The sequence below is a fragment of the Stigmatopora nigra genome, chromosome 9, assembly GCF_051989575.1.
Source record: "Stigmatopora nigra isolate UIUO_SnigA chromosome 9, RoL_Snig_1.1, whole genome shotgun sequence".
Taxonomy (NCBI): Eukaryota; Metazoa; Chordata; class Actinopteri; order Syngnathiformes; family Syngnathidae; genus Stigmatopora; species Stigmatopora nigra.
The window spans coordinates 11,912,129-11,931,892 of record NC_135516.1 but is presented as its reverse complement, the minus strand read 5'-3'; the positions used below and the strand labels follow the sequence as shown (position 1 = coordinate 11,931,892).

Sequence of the window (19,764 nt, the reverse complement as noted above, 5' to 3'; positions counted from 1 at the left end):
GTGCTATTAGGACCACAACAAGTGTATATCGGTCATTTAAATGTTATAATTGTATTAAATTTTTCATAATGTATTATTTGATCTTGTCTTTGAAAATATAGTAAAATCAGTGTACATATGATAATATTTAATCAAAGTACATATACTATAATAGCATGTTACAGTATTTGAGCAACAGCGCCTCGTAGTGGAAATTCTGGTGAACTTCAGTGCTAGCTACCCCTAATGTAGCTTTCTTGTCCACATCGAGATTTAGCAATTTTGCCCAAACACGAGTTTGCAATATGCACAGTGTAACGGCGAAAAGCCTGCACCACCACTGAACTAGAAGTAACCGACCGCAAAGGGACGATTCTCCACACAACGGGGATTTCTAGTAAGTTTATAGCGAAGCTTCCCACGCCTTTGTATCGGAAAAGCCATGCTAGCCCTGGCTAGCCTGCCAGCACTGTTATGCTAACTCGCTGTAGCCACGAAAAGGACATTTTTTGCACGACGATCTCAAAGTTCAGGACTGTAATGTGTTGTCATGTCAGTTTAGTGATTGTGTTTTTATTTAAATGAGAGAATAATGTGTGTAAGCATTGCAGGGTAGCGAACAGTGTCGATACTTTAGCATTAGCTGAGTCCTGCAGTACCACCGATGACCAGCATGCAAACGTCAAGAAACGCCACTTCTGTAAATTAGGACGCCGGTGTGGTTTGCTTCTAGTGAACACCTCGCGTTTTTTTGCTTCATCAGGAGGTTAAACAATCATGTCGGGGATCAAAAGAAAAATAGAAGATGGCGATCCTGACTATGAAGATATTGCACTCGTCCAAAATAGTAAACGAAACAAAACTGCGGAGTTAAGTGGTAAGTGTTTTAAATGCACGTGCTGTACACCTGTCTTGGCTCATTTAAAGCCACTTAACGATGGTTGCATTGAGTGTAAACTGATCTAAATATTTTTCAAAGCTCGAGATGCAACAGTTCAAAAGATAGAAGCCATCATCACTGAACAGTTCTCTTTGGAGATGAAGAATAAAGAGCATGAAATAGACATTATTAGTCAGGTAAAACCTTGTCTATGCCTTCAAGATCTCATCATGTCATCTGCACCATCAATATGGTTTTTTTTTGGGCTTTTTTCTTTGCATCTGATTTAATGACTCATTAAAAAACAAAAAAAATTGAACATGGTGCAATTGTTGATTATCTATAACTACTATAATGTAAGGACTTGTCATCAGTGTAGTTTATAGGGAAAAAATGAACTATGCAACATGGATGACCTCACTACAGTCTTAGAAAGCTTTTTTATTAGATTTAAGAGAGTGACAGATTATAAATTTTTGTTTCACAGCGACTCAATGAAGCCCGAAGAATGATGGACAAGTTGAGAGCGTGCATAGTGGCCAATTTCTATGCCAACGCTGGCATGACAAAGCTCCAGGAGGTCATTTCCTACATTTCTAGGATCCAAATACCATTTTTTTTTTTAGTTTGTAACATTGCTGTTTATCACACAGAGCTCTAAAAATGACCCCGCCGTGCTCAACCACCCGGCCATCCGCAAATTCCTGGAATCTCCATCTCGTTCCTCCTCGCCACTCAACCAGGGCTCCGAGACACCATCGCTGGCCCAATCCGAGTCGGAGTCCCTTTCGCAGCACGGAGACGCTACCGACAAAGATGCCGAGGGATCTTGGAAGGAAGAAGGCGGTAGACATGAACGGAGACCGGGCCGCAACACTGGGAAGGTGGGTCCAAATATTTGTGCTGTTTCTAACACAGGGGTGGGTAAACTTTTCAGCCCGGGGGCTACATTGACTTTAAAAATTTGACAGATGGGCCGGGTCAGCGCAAGATATGATACATATAAAAAAGTGCATCCGTTAACAGTACATATGAAACATAAATAGAAAAAAAGGACTAAAGTATTAACATACTCATCACTCATCATTAAAGTCAAAAGTATTAAGTACAAAGTCAAGTCAAAAGGAATGTATTAAGAAATATTAAAATGTCATTTTAAAAAGATAGAGGGGCTGGAAAACACCAAAATCAAATAAGAGTGGACAGAGTTACTGCCACTGGCTTCCGCGTGACGGCGCCATCTTGGGGAAAAGAAAAAAACATTTAGACAATGTAGGTGGGCCGGATTAAAAGGCCTTGCGGGCCGAATGTGGCCCGCGGACCATAGTTTGCCCATTTCTGTCCTAACATCTTAGTTTCTACATTTGAATCTGACAATTTGACTTATGTTCTCTCGTTGCTTATAGGACACATTTGGTGTACCAACAATGCTTGGAAACGAGCAGAGGTCGACACACCAGAGCACTGGTAACGAGGCATCAAAACTCTATGCAAAGAAGACAATCGTCGTTGGGAATGTTTCCAAGTACGTGACTTGTGGATAGAAGCAAATTCGTTAGTTGTCCAGCTTGATTAGCTTTGCTTCATTTTGATTGATTGGGCCTTTAATATTAGCACTGAAATGTGCGTCATCAACATGACTCGTCTTGTGGTGAAGACGTCATCATCCAATGATTTTCTACAACCAATGACTCACTCAATCGATTTCCTTACGCTCTGCTACACTGTAACAGACAAAATTGAGGAGCCTAGGAGGGAGCATATTGATGGACACGAAGCTAAAATGCCTTCTGAAATGAATTCTTTTTATTTTTTTCAAAATGAATTTAAATCTGTGCATAAATGCCTACATTTGACAGCAGGTTTCTCCTCTCTTTCCATTCCTTTTAGATACATTCCTCCTGATAAACGAGAGGAAAATGACCAGTCAACTCACAAGTGGATGGTATACGTCCGAGGCTCCAGGAAGGAACCCAGCATTGACCACTTTGTCAAGAAAGTCTGGTTCTTTTTACATCCCAGCTACAAACCTAATGACTTGGTGGAAGTCAGGTTAGTCAGCACTTGATTGAATGAATCGTGGTTGCCTGGGGGCAGCAGCTCTGGGGTGGCTGAAACAAACTTGTTCCAATTACTTGCCTTTGCGTCATCCATTTCTCTGTCAACATGCAACACAGTGTTTATGCCAATTATTATGTTAGGCTAGTAATTATCCTCACCTCTTTCCTGATAAAAGGAAGAAGGAAATATACTTCTAGTTAACCCTTAGTTAACCCTTTGTAAGGCACTTATTTGAATACTATGACATTTAACAAAGAAAATTGGTATTGTAGTCCATAACCAGAGGTTTTTTTCTTTGGATTTACTGGCAGTAATATGAATAATAATGATAATTAATTATTTTTCACAATAAAAATTAAATACATCACAACAATAATATGATTAATACAATAAAATATGTATTAAAAACAGACTAATAAATGAAACCCATTTTTTTGGTCTTGGAAAACAAACTCATATACTAAATGTTTATATTGTGGCCTACATGGACTTTTTTTATGAGATTTGTATTCTTTTTTTAATGGCCAAAATGTTTAGAAATAGTCTCTGTGACGATTTGGTGCATATTTCAAGTTGACCCGCATAAAGGGAAATGGTTAAGATTGGTCATCTTCTAGTGTCTCCTATCTGAGTTCAATTACAGTCAATTTAAGGCGTAAACATCCATTTTTTTTGCACCACTAATAAAAAGTTTGCACTTTGTAATGACGCAAAACTTGCACAATGACTAAATCTTATTACGAATTAAACTTCATGGGAATTATGAGTGAACACATCTAAAATTACCCTTCCCATTCATGTATACGTGGATAACACTAATGATTTAATCTCTTGGTAACGGCGTCTAAATATATCAAATGAGTAGTGAGTCATAAAAAAAAGGCAAGGTAGTAATTATTTAAGACAATAGATCAATTAATCATTTTAAACATGTTTTTTCCCTTTTTTTGGTTAACTCGCACACTAGGTCAATTCAAGATTTGCACATTGACTTGCCTAACATGATTTTTTTCCACTCTTTATTAACAGCGAGCCTCCTTTTCATCTAACTCGTCGTGGGTGGGGGGAGTTTCCTGTGAGGATCCAGATCCACTTCAAAGACCCTCGCAACAAACGTATTGATATTATACACCCGCTTAAGGTCAGATCAGACTAGATCATATTGTTTTGAACCATTTCATTGCCCATAACTGCCACAAAACCATCTATTTTTCTTCCCCTTACAGCTTGACCGAACCTATACAGGACTCCAAACACTTGGGGCAGAAACGGTAAGCAAAGTGCCCTTACTTTATTTTTTATTTTTATTTTTTCAAGTCAGAAACTCTTAAATGGCAATTTTGGCTCCAGGTAGTCGATGTAGAGCTTCATAGGAATTCTCTTGGTGAAGAATACATCTTGCAGCCATCTTCCTCCAAAGGATCCCACAGAGCAAGTAGCCCAATGATGGTCACTTCCACTCAGCAGTCTTCGGCACATTCCAGTTCACCCCACATAAATGATTCAAATTTTGACAAAGGTAAAGTATTATTTACTTCATTCAAACATAATAGATTTCATAGCTTGGGTATGAATACAAATGTGATTGTTTTTTTGTTTGTTGTTGTTGAATTTATTAAAACTTTGTCCTAGGTTCAGTAAAAGCCGAGTCGAGTACGTCAGCAGGAGGCGGCAACTCGGGCCTGGCAGTGGGCGAACGCACACCCACGCGACCCAAAGCCAGCGACAGGATCACTTTGGGTTCCCATGGCAACTCGGCCTTCCAGCCTATTACAGCAAGCTGCAAAATTGTCCCCCAAGGACAGCCGCCGAGTCCCGCTGAGTCTCCTGGGAAATCTTTTCAACCCATAACGATGAGCTGCAAAATTGTCTCAGGTATCTGTCGCCAGCATGTACGCCTTTATTATTAATATTATTATTATTATTTTTTTTAATATCTCCCTGCAAGTTTCTTGAGACAAATAAAAGTATTCTTGTAATTTAATATGATATATGTTGGCCACTGTTGAATTTTTCTGCCTAAGCAGCCAAACTCAAAGCATCACCATATTACACTGTAACCTTTGACCTTATTACCCAAACTGGAATCACCTCTCCTATTACAAACTCATGGTGCAATTTTGATACTAATAATCACTCTATTTTTCTTAATTTAGCTTAAAACACAAACATAGGGAAGCGAATACATCATATAAATGGCGATTTGTGTAAAAGCCTTGCACCTAAAGAGCTCCTCCCTTCCACAGGTTCTCCTATCTCTACACCAAGCCACTCACCATTGCCTCGCACGCCCACCTCCTCCACGCCTGTCCACGGCAACAAGAATTCATCCTCAGTGCTCAACAACCCTTATGTCATCGTGGACAAGCCGGGCCAAGTGACTGGCGTGTCGTCCTTGCCGTCCGCCTCCACAGGTACTTCTTCAACTACCTATTCACTGTGAATAAAAACTGTGGAAGCGCTGTCTGAGTCGCCCACGGAAAAAGTTAAAAATGGCTCGGTATTAAAAAAAAAAAAAAATCTTTAGAAATACAATGAAATATCTACTAACCTCCAGTCTGTTTTTTTCTTTTATTCTCAAAAACAATATCCTTTGTCATAATCCCTTTATGTTTCTTCACAGGAAGCCCCTCAGCCAAACAGTCTGCTGCTCAGGGGTCGCGCTCTCCAGCCCCCAAAGTTCACACGGGTACATTCCTGTCATCTGGAATGAAAGTAAGTCAAATGTCGACTGCTCTAAGCATAATAATAATAATCGGACATAGGCTTTGTCATCATCATTGAGCCTAATTGTCATCATACCCAGAAACTGTATATGTCGAAATTGGTGTGTGGTGGTGTTTTTCCATAAAGTGTGTTTTTTCCCGGCAAAAGACCCAAATAAGTGATCATTTTGGACTTGTAATTTGGCATTCTGCCGTTATGGATACACCGCATCACCCCCCAAGCGGATCACTTACCTCTCACTGTCTCTTTCACTTACCTTCAGTCAGCCAGTAGGAGGCAGATCACCACCCAATGTCTTTTTATGTTACCTCACCCCAAACTTATTACACAGATGGGATTGTGTGTCATGCTACCGAAAGTTTAGAGTCCTGATGGATGTAGAAAAAAAAACTGTCAATAAGCCTATTTGTCCGTAACATGACCTAAACAAGCTGCAATACATCTTCACTGTGAATGCATCCTTCATATTATTTTCTTTATTTTGGTTGAAAATTGCAACTTCTAAATATTTGTATATTTACAGGTTATCATCAAGCAAGAACCAGGGGAGGTTTCAACACAACAACAACAACAACAGCAACAACAACAGCAGCAGCAGCAGCAGATGGCTTCCACGGTAACCAGCCAACCGCAACCAGCTGCTTCAGCATCTCATCAAGTCGTCTCAGTCAAAGGAGGACACGTCATCTCCATGTCGGCCCAGAAACAGGCGGGAGGGGGCTCGGGGTCCGCAACAAACAAGGTTTGTCAATCTTACGAAATAAGTTCCTTTATAGGTTTATAGTTAATGTACACTTATCATCCCGAAAAGCTATGGATATCATTATGCTTTGGTTAGGATGAGATGTCAATTTTGAAACCTATTCATCCATTTTTTTTTAAATGTTAGATGCTCATGTTGAACTCATCCTGTTACTAGATGTTAGGTATTCCAATGAGTTCAACACTTCAGTCCGCAGTGAAACAGGTGGCTATCAGCAGTGGGCAGATTCTGGTGGCAAAAGGAAGCCCCTCTGTCTCCAAAGTAGTAAGCGGGAAGCAGGTTTTGGCTCAAGGGGTGGCAAAAGCCATTGTGAGTGGTGCCGGTGGGATCTCAGCTCAGCAAGCCACAGCCAAAGCAAGTGGCGGATCCGGTGGCAAGACTGGAGGTCAGAGTTCACTCTGTTACAAAATTCACTTGTGGTTTATTCTCGTGGTGGTTGACTTGTTATGTTTCACAGTTATGGCTACACTTCAACTGCCTGCTAACAACTTGGCTAATCTGGCCAATTTGCCTCCGGGCACTAAGCTCTACCTGACAACCAACAGTAAGAACCCATCAGGGAAGGGCAAGTTGCTTCTCATCCCACAAGGAGCCATTCTTCGATCCTCCAATTCAGGTCAGGCACGTTTTGAACTGAATATTGCTTCAATAGTATTTGATAATTACATAGTGCATGCATTACTTTCACTGCCAAGAGTGATCATTCTTCCATAGAAACCCTTTAAAGGGAAAATAACTACAATATAATATATATATTTTAGTTAAGTTAAGCTAATAAAGACATTTTTATCCGTCTCTTGTCCGAGTAACGTGCTTTTTTTCTTATTGAAGTATTCACTTTTAGGTGAATTTTGACCAATTATTCTTCAGAATTCAACATTAGAAATAACTTGGTCCTCTGCAGTTAAACATTACAATTGTTTTTTATTGTCTTCTGGATTTTGAGTCAACTGAGGTCATCCATTGCAAGCTAGGGACGTCACACTGCACACTTTGTTGTCCAACTATATTGAAATTGAGGCTACTTCAAATGTCTGTTTCTGATGAAAACTAAATGGGACGATGATTCTTCTCCAATTTAGGTCAGCAGTCTCAGAACAGCTCGTCAGCGGGTTCAGGGGGCACCCAGACTTCCTCCTCTTCGTCGTTCAGCAGCTTGCCTTCCAACCTCGCCTACACATCCTACATCCTTAAACAAACCCCTCAGGTCAGTCAGTCCAACTATTACGCAAATATTAGACATACCGTGCAGTTTTTTTTCATGAGACGATGCTCAACATTTAATATGGGGTCCATATTTCATTCAAACTTTAATGTTAAGAACATCAGCTCTCTTTTTTCTTATTTTAAGCAGTAGAGAATTGCTTTTTGTACAATGGACGGCTTTGCAATATTCATTTCTATGCTCTCAGATATGTTATTCTTGTCTATGGATGGACACTTCTTTCTAAGTCCTTGAAGCAGCACTGATCTAGTATCCATTTTTGGAAGAATATTTTTGCATCGGGGCATTAATTCAAGGATTTAGAAAGCGAAGAAGAAGTTTAGTGTGCTGAACACAAATAAGTTCATTACTTATTCATAGTAAAAATATATATATCTTCTGCCTCCTTGTCCATTTTTAGGGTACCTTTCTTGTGGGACAGCCCTCACAGGGTTCAGGCAAGCAAGGGAGTTCTGCCGCAGCAGCATCACATGCTACGTCATCTCCTGCGACCGCTTCTCAGCAGGCTATTCGTGTCACTGCTGGACAGAAAGCTGCCATTTTGGCTCAGGTAAGAAAGGCTTAGGTTGTTTAGTGGTGATTTAATAGTCTTAATTCATACATCAAAATAATTCCTGTGCACTTTGGCTAACTGAGTTCAATAAATAAGAGGGGAAGTACGTTTGCTTTAATCCTTTTGGTAGATTAAAAGTACCATATTTGAAGTGACACTGAAACTACATATTTTTTCAACAATTGTCAGTTAGTGTCAAAGTTAGTGCATTTCAATGTTTGTGTTTCTACAAACATCAGATGGTTGGCAACTCCCAGGGCACTCAAGTGAAGTTATCTGATGGGTCAGTGAAGACAGTGGCAGCGGCAGGCCATTTATCCAAACCAGGGATGACCACATTGAGAATGACAGGCGGAGTCATCACTTCTGCTAGCTCCGCCCCCAGCTCTGTCAGTGCTGCAGTCACTGCCAACCAGCAGCAGGTTGGTTTTTTACTTATGTTTTCTAGAGCAGGCAGAATAAAACAATCAGATTGTGTTGCCAAAGGAGAGTGGAATTAAACCGCTAGAGATGCTCGTTTTTTTTAAATAAAGGGTTGTTGTTAACTTCTATACATGTTCAAATTATAGTGTTAAAAAGCTGACTTGTGTTGAGTCAACAACAGCCAATTGGTAGACTTCATTAATCTAAAAATCTAAAGTCAGCACATTGTGCTTGGCCTTGCATTTTGGTAGGATGAAGAAAATGCAGTCAGCTATTCGGAGATGTATCGCCCTACTTTTCTTTGTTTATATCCTAATTAAATGCCGCGTCCTGTATTTCATGCAGACTTCTGATGGTGGAAAGTCGACCTCCCAGCATCATTCCCTTCTAATGGCAGCCAATCAAGCGGCAGTCATCAGTGCGGCAAAGAGTGCCAGTGCCGCAGGAGGCAGCGGCTTGTCCAAGACTGCCATGGCCGCCTTGGTTAAAGGTGCCACGGTGGCTAAAAGCGCCGTCGGTTCAGCTGGAACGGCGCTCACCGTCGCCAAGGGTGTCACTAGCGTACCTGTTGTTAGCATGGGCAAGGGGAACGCCGCCGCCATAGTGCCTAAAAGCGCTACTACGTCTCTGGTCACGGCAGCATCGTTGGTCGGTGGGAAAACACCATCAACCCTATCAGGTAGGCTTTAATCAGCTCAGTAAATATGCTAATGTTGGGTTCTAAAAATGTCTTCATATGCAAAAGCAGGCATGTTGAAAATCCAGCCTGGAGGATCCAACTCGCAGCAGACAGTCTTAAGTATCCCCACAAACCAATTGAAGCAGATGGGGGGGACCAGTGTATCGGGAGAGACGCAGACCTTATTCATGCCGTTAGGCAAAGGTAAGATGCCTCACCATAGGAACAGTTGAAGAAAATTAGACATCTTGAAACAAGAGTTATTGAAGGGTGTAACTTTTTACTCATTAATTTCGATTGGATTCATCTTTATGTCAAGAGCATGAACCATATTTTCACGACTATAAGGCGCACCGCATTATAAGGCGCACCCTCAATGAATGACATTTTTTCCATATATAAGGCGCACTGTATTATAAGGCGCACTGTATTTTGGAGAATGCCAGTTGACCTTTTTCAATAAACGACCCTGGCTTTTCCCTCCGCCACAGTTAAGACAGAGCCCGGCGCCGGAACTGCTGTCACGGCCGGTCCGTCACCCCCGGCAACGGCCCACGGCCCCACATCTGTCCACGTTCCGTCAGTATCTACCACAGTCAAACAGGAACAAGGCACCGATCATATGACACATGACCTCATCAAGTAAGGATGACCGCTTCTATTAAAATTAATTGTCAGCAGAAGGATTATCTCTTCTAATTAATGACGGACCAATTACTTTATTTTTTTAGCACGGAGCATATAGAGACCATGATGCAGCTTCTTACAGCTGTGGTCAAAAAGTTCCCTCTCATTGTGCCAGATAAATGTAAGTGAGCCTTTCATTTGACTATAATTTAGATAAAAAAAGGAGGTCATGACTTAACTTTTGATTTCAATGTTTCTACCCATTCAGCGGAAGACTCCCATCCATTCTGTGCTTCTTCAACAGAGCAGTATTATTCCTGGAACATTGGGAAACGCAGGGCATCAGAAGTAGGTTATTCTTGCATGAAAAGGCTACTTAATTAGAATGAAATGTATTTGAACTCTTATAATGAAGAAAACAATGTTTAAATAATGAAATGACACATTTTATAGGCTCAGCAATTGTGAGATTCTCGCAGTTGGTTGGATACAATAGTACTAATGTTGATAAAATGTCTGCCTCCATGTCGGGCGGTCTGTTTTTCTGGAGATATCAGCTTTTAATCATGTAAACCTCCACTGCTGCAGAGAAAAAGGATTTTAAAAAATGAATTCAACATTTTTTTTCACTCTGATTAACATTATAAAGGCATTGCTTTTCCTTGGACAAAAAAATGCACACTCTGAGTCAGCAATATTCCCTCTTGCCGCAAGTCTTGCTTCAAAACATGCCCTTGCCTAGTTTTCATCTCTTTTAGAATATTTTCGGGAATTATTTCCATCCACGTCTAGTACTATTGCCATCCAAAAATGCCTTTCAGATAAGAAATGTTCAATTAAGAATAAGAATAATAATCGGACATAGGCTTTGTCATCATCATTGACTCGACAAAAGCCTAATTGTCATCATACCCAGAAACTGCATAGGACAAAATTGGTAGTACTTCTCCATAGGGTGCGTTTTCCCGGCAAAAGCCCCAAATAAGTGATAATTTCAGACATACCTCACCCCGAAATTATTACACAGAAGGGATTGTGTGTCGTGCTACCGCAAGTTTAGAGTCCTGATGGATGTGGGGGAAAAAAACTGTCCTCAAGCCCAACTATTGATAACTATTTAATGCTTTGAAGAGCAGTTTAAAATAACACATCCACGTTTTCGTACATAGCTTCAACGAGCGGTGGCCGTCAAGCGAACCATTCAAAACATTTTGGATCAGACGCCTCGCCTCCAAGCTCTGACGCCCCTTAAAACCAGGGAGGTGGCGCAATGGTGTCGGCAAAGGGGCTACACCCCGCCTGACCCCGAATCCCAACACAAGAACGACGATGAATCCATTGAAGACATTCTCACTCAGATTGACAGCGAGCCAGGTATGCACGCTCGGAAAAGGAATTGTTGCTAACATGTCACCTGACCGAGGTATATGTTAACCTATCTGTAGAGTGTCCAATCACATTGAGCAGCAGTGACCAGCTTATTATGAGGCTGGAACAGATGCAAGCCATGCTGAAGACTGAACCAGAGGAGGCCAATGAGGAGATTGTGGACATTGTGAGCGTATCGCCACCTTGTCAGACATTAAAGGTCAAGGAAGAGGAGCAGGAAGCCGACACGGAACCCAAGTTCTTCTTGGGGCCTTGCATTGAGGCTCAGTTTGTCAGTGAAGCTGCTCAACAGGTTAGCAACATGTTTAACTTAACATTGTTTCTTTATCTCTGGCTAAAATGGAATAAAACCAACATTTGAGTAGTTTAAAAACAAATAATGCTGACCTGTCACATGACAAAAAAATCTCAGTAGCAGCTTTTTTTTCATGTAATAGGTAAATAATCAATTTCTCCTATTTTGGTGTTAAATATGGTTTCCGTTTTTGCAAAAAACTTTTTCTAACCTCTTTCATCTCATTACGCCAAAATGTAATGACCTTTTCCCTTTGAAAATACAAATATCCTGCAAGTATGGTAATAATAATCCCTTCATTCATTCTTGAGTTATCTCTAACATAAGCAAACAGGCATAAGGAAGCCAATACATTACCTTTGCCTTCTGTTGTTTTCACCTACCAGTAGAGGTAATAATATATGAAAATACACATTTTATTGCTGTTGTCACATAAATGAATGCTATTCAGTTAAATACCAAGTTGCTATTTCTCAGATCGGAATCACCTTCCAGCCAGTGGAGGTGGAGAAGAACCTCTTTGCTCCGGTGATTGAAGACATGATTGTGAAGGTCAGTCACATTTTGACTAACACGCACAAAACCTCCATTTTCCTTTGCTTGGACTTAAGAGATAAATTATACAGTATGCTCTCGCTGTGCTGCACATTTCACCTGGTGCTCTGCAGAGATGTGTCCTTCCTTTTTGTGATTCTAGCAAGTGTGTGAGTGTGTTTTTTTTTTTTTTGTACACTGCAGGCAACTGAGCAGTTGGCCAGTGACATCCTAAGAGAAGCTCTGGCTGGTGCCTTTGCTAAATCCCCTCAGAACAGGTCAGTGAAAGGTTCCCTTTTTAACATGCAACTTGATTTCCACAACCAGTCTATTTCTCTAACTCTCTTAAGGACAAACAAAAAAGAGTTCAGCTCCATTCGTTTGGATTAACGTGGCAATAAAAGCCTGTTTATGGATGCAAAGTAGGTTCATTGTCCATTAATTGCTGCTAATAGTGTTTTTTTTTTGGTTTTTTCTTATCTACAGGGCTCCAAAAGAAATCACAGCTATGAATGTCCATCAAGCTATTTGTAGCATCCCAACATGTGATTTCCTCACCAACTCACACATGGGTTACCTGGCTGAGGACAACTAAGGACAAAGTATCCCTGGATCCACATTCCCAAAAAGAAAGGTCCTTATTACTTAACTATTTCAGTGCCAATGACGAGAAAAATCATCATCCGTATTCAAATGTTGAATAGTTTCGGCGGTATTGCCATCAACTACCTTATTTATGAACTCCTTGGTAGCCATTGACTAAGTCAAATGAATTAGACTTAAATGGCAGCCAATGAGTTAAAGATCTCATTGACTTGATCACTGCTTTGAGACACCACATCGCTAAAATCATTTTAAATAATGTTTTTTTTTATAAAATGTTACCTGTCGCTCAGCCTGCTAAGTCGGTCACGCAAAACGGGGGCCAAAGAAAATCACATTTCTACTCACTATTTCTTAAATTCCCCATTTTCACCTTCTAGTGCTCTTTGAGCAAATCTGCTGTTGCCATGGTAACCAAGGATCCACCAGCACATGCAGTAGTTTCGTGTAGTACTATAATAACATGTTACCCTTCAGGGGTAATTATTGCGAGGGTGTTATTCATGTGATGCGTTTCAAACCTTTTAATTTACATCATATAAATTGCAAAAATATTTTAAAAAATCCTTGACCTAATACTTTTTCTTTAGTACATTTTCTAGTCACCATGCTCAGTATTTATATCAGTCATGTCAGACAAGTCATATTATCATGCAAATTGTTTGTGATCAGTGTGAAATAGATGTCATTTGCCAGTCTGTTTTTATATTTTTATTTTAAGATCATACTCTAACAAACGGTGTGTGTGTGTGTGTGTGTGTATGTGAAATTGAGTGATACTGTATTGATAATAGCATTAAGTTTATAACTTTTCAGTGTCTATTTGTTAATACCTGAAAAACTGTTGGTCTAAATTGAATGTTGAGGCTATTGAACCAAAAGAGTGGAGACAATAAGCCCAATGTTGTATTTTCATGGTTCATTGAAAACCAAAAAAAATATCATAAATATTCTTGTAATAAACATCGAAAAAGCTCAAGACAGTCACGTCAAGTTCTGTCACACTAAAAGCAATTGACAGCAAAATACTTTATTTTAATACCCAAACTGGGTTAAACTACTGTCATTTAGTGTTTATATTTTACCAACAAATACTTCAAAAAATTGCGAGACTGCCCATAATCTCCTTTATTTAATTTACATCATTTTACAAAATGATAATTTCTCAATGGCTCTTCAAACAAGGACATTAAATAACTACTTTCCTTAAAATATCAAAACTCAAGCAACCGTTAGTGCATTTATTTTTGTATATATTTTTTTTAAATATAGAAGAATCTCACAGATTCCGTTTGGTGTGCCGTTAAAAAGAAAAACAAACTAGTCGCTCACATGCATATTCAATTCCATAGCAACTGAAGAATCTTTAACAAGGGGGAGGGTATTCCTTCCATGTGATGTCGTCATTGCCACTGCAGGGGTTCCTTCCTTTCTTTCCTTCCTGACATCTTCTTCCCTTGCATAGATCTCTGAAAACACTCTTCTGTCAGATATCAAAATGCTCTTGATCTTCCTTGAAAGACGGCTGAAGGGTTTGGTGGCAACTTGGTCCGAACCAAATGTTCCTGCGGGTACATCACATTAGATACAGATATCAGACATATTCTTTTTCTTCTCTCTCTCCTAACAATGATCCAACATGTCTTGGGCAAATTGGGTCAAAGTTATTTTAACTTCAGCTCTGCAGAGTCTTTTTTTTTTTTTATGTGAGCATCAGAAAGATAGTCTTTGGCGGCGTGGTGGGCTCGCTATCCCGGAAGCCCTTGGGTGGGTGTTGAGAGAAGGCATCTTACACTTTAGTGTGTGTGTTTGTGTGTGTGAGACTAAAATCAAGCTCTCCCACACATACACGCAAATATCCTTATTTTATGATTTCGATTCAGCAGCCTGCCTTCATTAAGTGATCAAAAATTCTTTTGCGTCTATATTATGTCACATATGGTTGGCAAAACTGCGGTCGCCGGACTATAAATGGGTCCTTTATGCGGTTTTTGCTGTAAATTTAAAATACTTTTTACATAAATTGACACCTACCAAGGTTTACAATCATGACTAGCCTTTAAATACTATATAGATTCCTAAAAACTTAAAAATATGACTTTACAGCGATTAAAAAGTACTGTATTTTCACAACTACAAGGCGCACCACATTTAAAGGCGCACTGTGTTATAAGGCGCACCCTCAAAGAATGACATTTTTATTTTTTTCCATATATATAAAGTACACTGGATTATAAGGCGCTTTGGCAATTTTGGAGAAGACTTTTAAGTGCGCCTTATAGTCGTGAAAATACGGTAAATGTATTAGGTTTTTGTCATGTATTGTATCATGCACTCAATTCAATTAATAACAGGTTAAAATGTCCCCCCAAAAATATGCAAACAGCTGTTAATGATTAATTGCTCATGTGGTTTACTTAAGAATTAAATATTGTGCTTATTTCATGTTGTTTGTATAAAAAAAGTGACCTCATCAGTATGACACTGACATAGTTTTGCTATGACAACATAGAACTTTTGCTACTGTATAATATATATATATTGCCTGTCAACATATTGTTGCTGGACTATCTTTTGGTAAATCCCTTATTTAAAGGGTTCATTCATGCCATTATAGAGGCTAATTTACATTAGTATTAAATTAGCAGGACCTTTTCCTTGCTCATTTTTTCCAAGGTCACTCTTTTTTTGTTAAGTTTGACAGAAAACTTCAATATTTCTGACCTAAAAAAAAATGTTCATTGAAATCTACTGTGTACTTTCGACCTTTCTCCACTGTCAATATATTTTATTGTTTTAAAAATACAGTGCATTCGGAAATTTTTGGGATATTTCCTTTGTTATAATAAGGGAAACCAAGTTTTTTTTTCCATCCTAAATTGAACTTAGCCCTTCAAATTGCCACCACAATATATAATATAATATATTTTGATAAGGTTAAGAAAATCCACCCAACGCATGACGACTATTTCCTTCAAAATATTCAGTCTATGCGTTCTATCTCTCCATCACATGACCTCATTCCGAACATGCTGACTCCTCCCCCCTCCCATCCTTAATTTCCCTTTTGCCAAATTGGCACAAAATACTCTTGGGGCAGCGTGGGAAAGAAGACGAAGAAGTCCAAGCTATTAGAACAAAAAGAGAGCACAAGCCTGGCATGAGAACTGCAGATAGAAGAAAAAAGCAAGAAAGTGGATGACAATATCAAAGAAAATGCTGCATCTGCCATTTCCAGAAGTTTTCTAAAGTATTTTATACACCTCAATTGTTTCACATTGCTTACACTTGAGCTCCTTTGCCAGTTATTTGCATCTGCAATGAATTCATTTGCAATTTTGATTTGTCTCACACCCTAGTTAGTATGGAAGAAACCCATCAAAACACCTTTGGGGGATGAACTCGCACAGACTGAAAGATTTGACCTCGTCGGTAATGAAATTACAGACGTGGCCTTGTCGTGTAATTGCGAATCAGGACACTCCGATTAATAGAGTGCCGTGCCCTCTTGTTGACCTCTCTACTTCAACCCCCACACCTGTAAAGCACTAATGTTTGATTGATTATCAGGAAAATGATGCAGACTAGCAAAGGATCATAAATTCAAAGGGTCTTAAATGTTCTATTTTCAGTTTGAGTGTGAAACTACACTTTTTAAGTAAGTCAATAGCCCTAATAGCATCATTGCTCAAGTTAATGCCTCTGAAATGTTCTACTCCATTAACTAAAAATACTCTTTTATCCAACCAACAGTATAATGAAGTACTGAACTGCAATTCAATTACCATTATAATGATCTTTATTGGTTAGTGCGCCTTAACCAACAGGTAAAAAAATAGAAGTACTCACACTATTTTTTGCTCACAAATAAAGACAACCAAATTTTAATTACTAACACTTATCACAAGGGGATATGTTTTTGCTAAAAATGGTTATATAGCCTCTGTCTGAGTTGATTCTCAGTTTTTCAGGTCAGTTTAATGTGTTGAATTTGTTAATTTTGAAGAGATTTAACAAGAAAACACTTCAGGCATTGATGCTGTTAGGCCAATGAAATGCTAAATGTTTTGTATACAATTTGGTATTCCCACAAGCTGCAGGCCAGTCAGCCAGCCAGTTTTTGGATGGCTTTATCCTGATCCAATCTGGAACAATGTCTCTGCACTAATGAGTTGCCAGCTTGATGCGCAAATCCTGTCACCTTCTCCATTAATTCAGCTCTGTCTACTGTTTAAATTCCAATCTGAACATATACATCTGTCTCTCTTGGGCTCTCTCATTATTCCAGGAAGCCTTGCCAGACTATATTATTGGAACTCGTCAACATTTGGATGTACGACATATGCCTTTCACTCCCAAATCCATCTTTTGTTGCATATTATGATTCCTTTTGTATTTCCACAACAGTGCAGTAGTGTAATGGTAATGTTGGTGGTACACATTGAAGAAATACTTGTCACTTTCCTACGGATTTGTACAAAGTGTCTTCTAATGAGGTCAACTCTGTGAAGGACCTAATATAGCCTGATTTAAAGTGCCAGGTCATTTTGAGATGCACAACTACTTCAGTTTTCCCAAAAGTAGGAGATCAAGATAAGATGTTAAGACGCTACTTTAAGCTAAAGTCATTGGCATAATTTATGAGACTTTGAGAATGCTTACCTGTCCCTTAGTCGATGTGCTGAGTTCAGTTTTATCTTGATGGATACCTTGTGGAACCAGAGGATTGTAGGAGGGGCCAGCCAGGACGGGCCGAGTGATAGAAGCGGTGGGTTGTGTATTGGTGCTCGCAGGGGTGACGGTACTCTGCTGTGGCCCTACAGGTCGAAGGGCCTCGGCGCTGTAGGCGGCCTGGTAGCTGGTCTCAGTTGGGACGTGGAGGGTTTCGTTTGCCGCTTGGTTCTTGCTGCTTTTCACTCGTGGTCTGCTTTCTTGTCTGGAGGAAGAGTGACCCGGTGGGAAATGATTAATGTGTGAGTTTTGGATCTTCTTGGAGGCTTTTCACGGCTTCATTTTGTTCTATAGCTGAAAATGTGAGGTTTTCTGGGAACACTGGATATTAGCTTTTACAGTTCCTTCCATCTTGACTGAGGTCTTACTTTTAGTATCAAGGTGTGTCTTTGATACAAAAATATTTTATCTTCGAAACAGTTTTGGTTAAACTCTTAGCCTATTCATTTGCCACAAGAGTTTGGTTCAAGTCCTATCTGATATCAAATGTTTAATTTTGACATTTTTGGCAAATAAACCTCTAATAATAACCCAGTTTGAACCAATTGAGACCACCCTCACCAGGTGGTCTCATGTAGCCACAGCCACTTTACTACTTTCAATTCCTTCCCTGACAAAACCGCATTTTCTTGACACCGTGAAAGAGAATTCCTTAGAAAAGTTGAAAACATGGAATCTTTTGAAATACCTATGCAGCACTTCATCACTTTTTGCCCAGGACAAATGCAACAAACTGCATGAACGTACTTCAACTATTATTTTAGAGTGAGGGAAGTGGCGGCATCAAATTTTCATAGAATTCCCTATCAAAATATTACTTAAATGTCCTCATCTACCATGCAAAGAAAGCACTTCAATCGTGGACTACCTGTAGGAGCTCCTGTCTTGCTCTTTCAACTCCAACCTCCCCGCTGAACTGCCCCCGTTATTGATCCAAGGGAATTGATCCTTCCTAGGAATGGGCCAGGGTTTAAAGTCTTGCTTGTACTGCGTGACGCTCGGAAAAGGCACCTCCGGGGGTTGGTAGTCCTCCCGAGGCTTGTAACTAGGCTCCTTTCGTACCCTAAAGGAACCTCGGGTCGGCGAACAGCCAACGCCACGCGGTACGAGGCCCGAGGACACCTGCTTGGTCACGGATCGCACCTCCCGTTCGGAGATATCCGAGTAGTTCTGGATGCTGAGCGGAACTGAGAGATCCGACTTGTCGAATTGGTTCCAGAAGCGAGCCAGGCAGCACACTCTGCTGATACACGGCCAAGCCATAGTGGGGAGGAGACGGAAAGCTTGGGTTCAACAACAAAAAATGATGGTGTCAAACCTGTGGTGGTTTTAGAAGGTCCATGTGACGGCCAGGATCAAGCGCTCCTCGCAAACGCTCTCGTAGTGCCTCTACTCTGCAGAGGAGTCCGCGCTAAAATACCCCCCCTCCTACCCCTCTCATTCCAAATCTGACGTGGGTGGGGGCGCTTGATCGCTCCACTGTTGCTCACATGCTGCTGCTGAGTCCCAATCTTCTTGGAGTCCTCTCACAATTGCACCTGAGATGAGGTCCTGCATCACAAAATGTTACATAATTTTGATGCAGAGTTAAAGTGCACACTTGGCAAAAAAACAAAGGCTAGTCAAACAGCTAAAAAATACTTAAATTGGGCTTTAATTTGCAATTAGAAGGATTTTTATTACTATTTCGACTATGAAAATCTTTTTAAAAAGTATCGAATAATAGATCTAATGCAATTTAACACATTGTGTTACAATATAACATTCTAAATTAGCCTGGCTAGTATATTAAAATGTGTAGGGCTCAATATATCTAACCCAACAATAATAATAATTAATAAATTTAATTAAGAACTTATTAGGCAATGAGATATGCCAGGACTGAAGATTTTAACTTGCTGAAAATGTCTTAAAACAATTAAATATGATTCATTGATGACTCAAAAATGGACCAATCCCCTACAAATACCCGTTTAAAATATATATTAATATTTCTCCAACTATACTGCAAGACAAATCTTTAGTAGGGGGATAGCGCCACCTATCGGCCAGATACACTTGGTACAAGAAAGACCTTTCTTGTTTTATGATGTGGTCTTTCACAATTTAACCCAGATTATAAATTAAAACAGTTTGCCGAAAATAAGACATAATAGCGTTATTGCAGGCATAAAAGAACTATACATGGATGATTGTAGTGTTTATTCAAAGTAAATATAAAATCCGTTTGGGTTGCACATAGAAAAATGCTCACAAGAGCCAAATGGTGGCAGTATATCCCTAAAAATTGAATCC

General features: G+C 39.8%; 2 protein-coding genes across 2 annotated transcripts; one reads left to right on the top strand and one right to left on the bottom strand.

Annotated features, from left to right (window-relative positions):
• Window positions 1-204: 204 nt before the first annotated feature.
• On the top strand, window positions 205-14,516 carry yeats2 (YEATS domain containing 2). The gene is made up of 29 exons (XM_077723734.1): window positions 205-376; window positions 743-856; window positions 959-1,056; window positions 1,347-1,439; window positions 1,513-1,743; window positions 2,266-2,384; window positions 2,750-2,911; window positions 3,950-4,061; window positions 4,147-4,191; window positions 4,271-4,439; window positions 4,553-4,795; window positions 5,167-5,334; window positions 5,544-5,635; window positions 6,171-6,389; window positions 6,567-6,795; window positions 6,868-7,026; window positions 7,493-7,617; window positions 8,036-8,185; window positions 8,428-8,610; window positions 8,957-9,290; window positions 9,360-9,494; window positions 9,782-9,932; window positions 10,022-10,098; window positions 10,186-10,265; window positions 11,087-11,291; window positions 11,363-11,598; window positions 12,079-12,153; window positions 12,340-12,413; window positions 12,622-14,516. The coding sequence occupies exons 2-29, from the start codon at window positions 757-759 to the stop codon at window positions 12,728-12,730; spliced, it is 4,173 nt and encodes a 1,390-aa protein (XP_077579860.1). The 5' UTR covers window positions 205-376; window positions 743-756; the 3' UTR covers window positions 12,731-14,516.
• map6d1 (MAP6 domain containing 1) lies at window positions 13,737-18,982 on the bottom strand. The gene is made up of 3 exons (XM_077723732.1): window positions 18,338-18,982; window positions 17,401-17,674; window positions 13,737-14,303 (listed from the first exon to the last, which is right to left on the bottom strand). The coding sequence occupies exons 1-3, from the start codon at window positions 18,730-18,732 to the stop codon at window positions 14,232-14,234; spliced, it is 741 nt and encodes a 246-aa protein (XP_077579858.1). The 5' UTR covers window positions 18,733-18,982; the 3' UTR covers window positions 13,737-14,231.
• Between the last annotated feature and the right edge of the window lie 782 nt (window positions 18,983-19,764).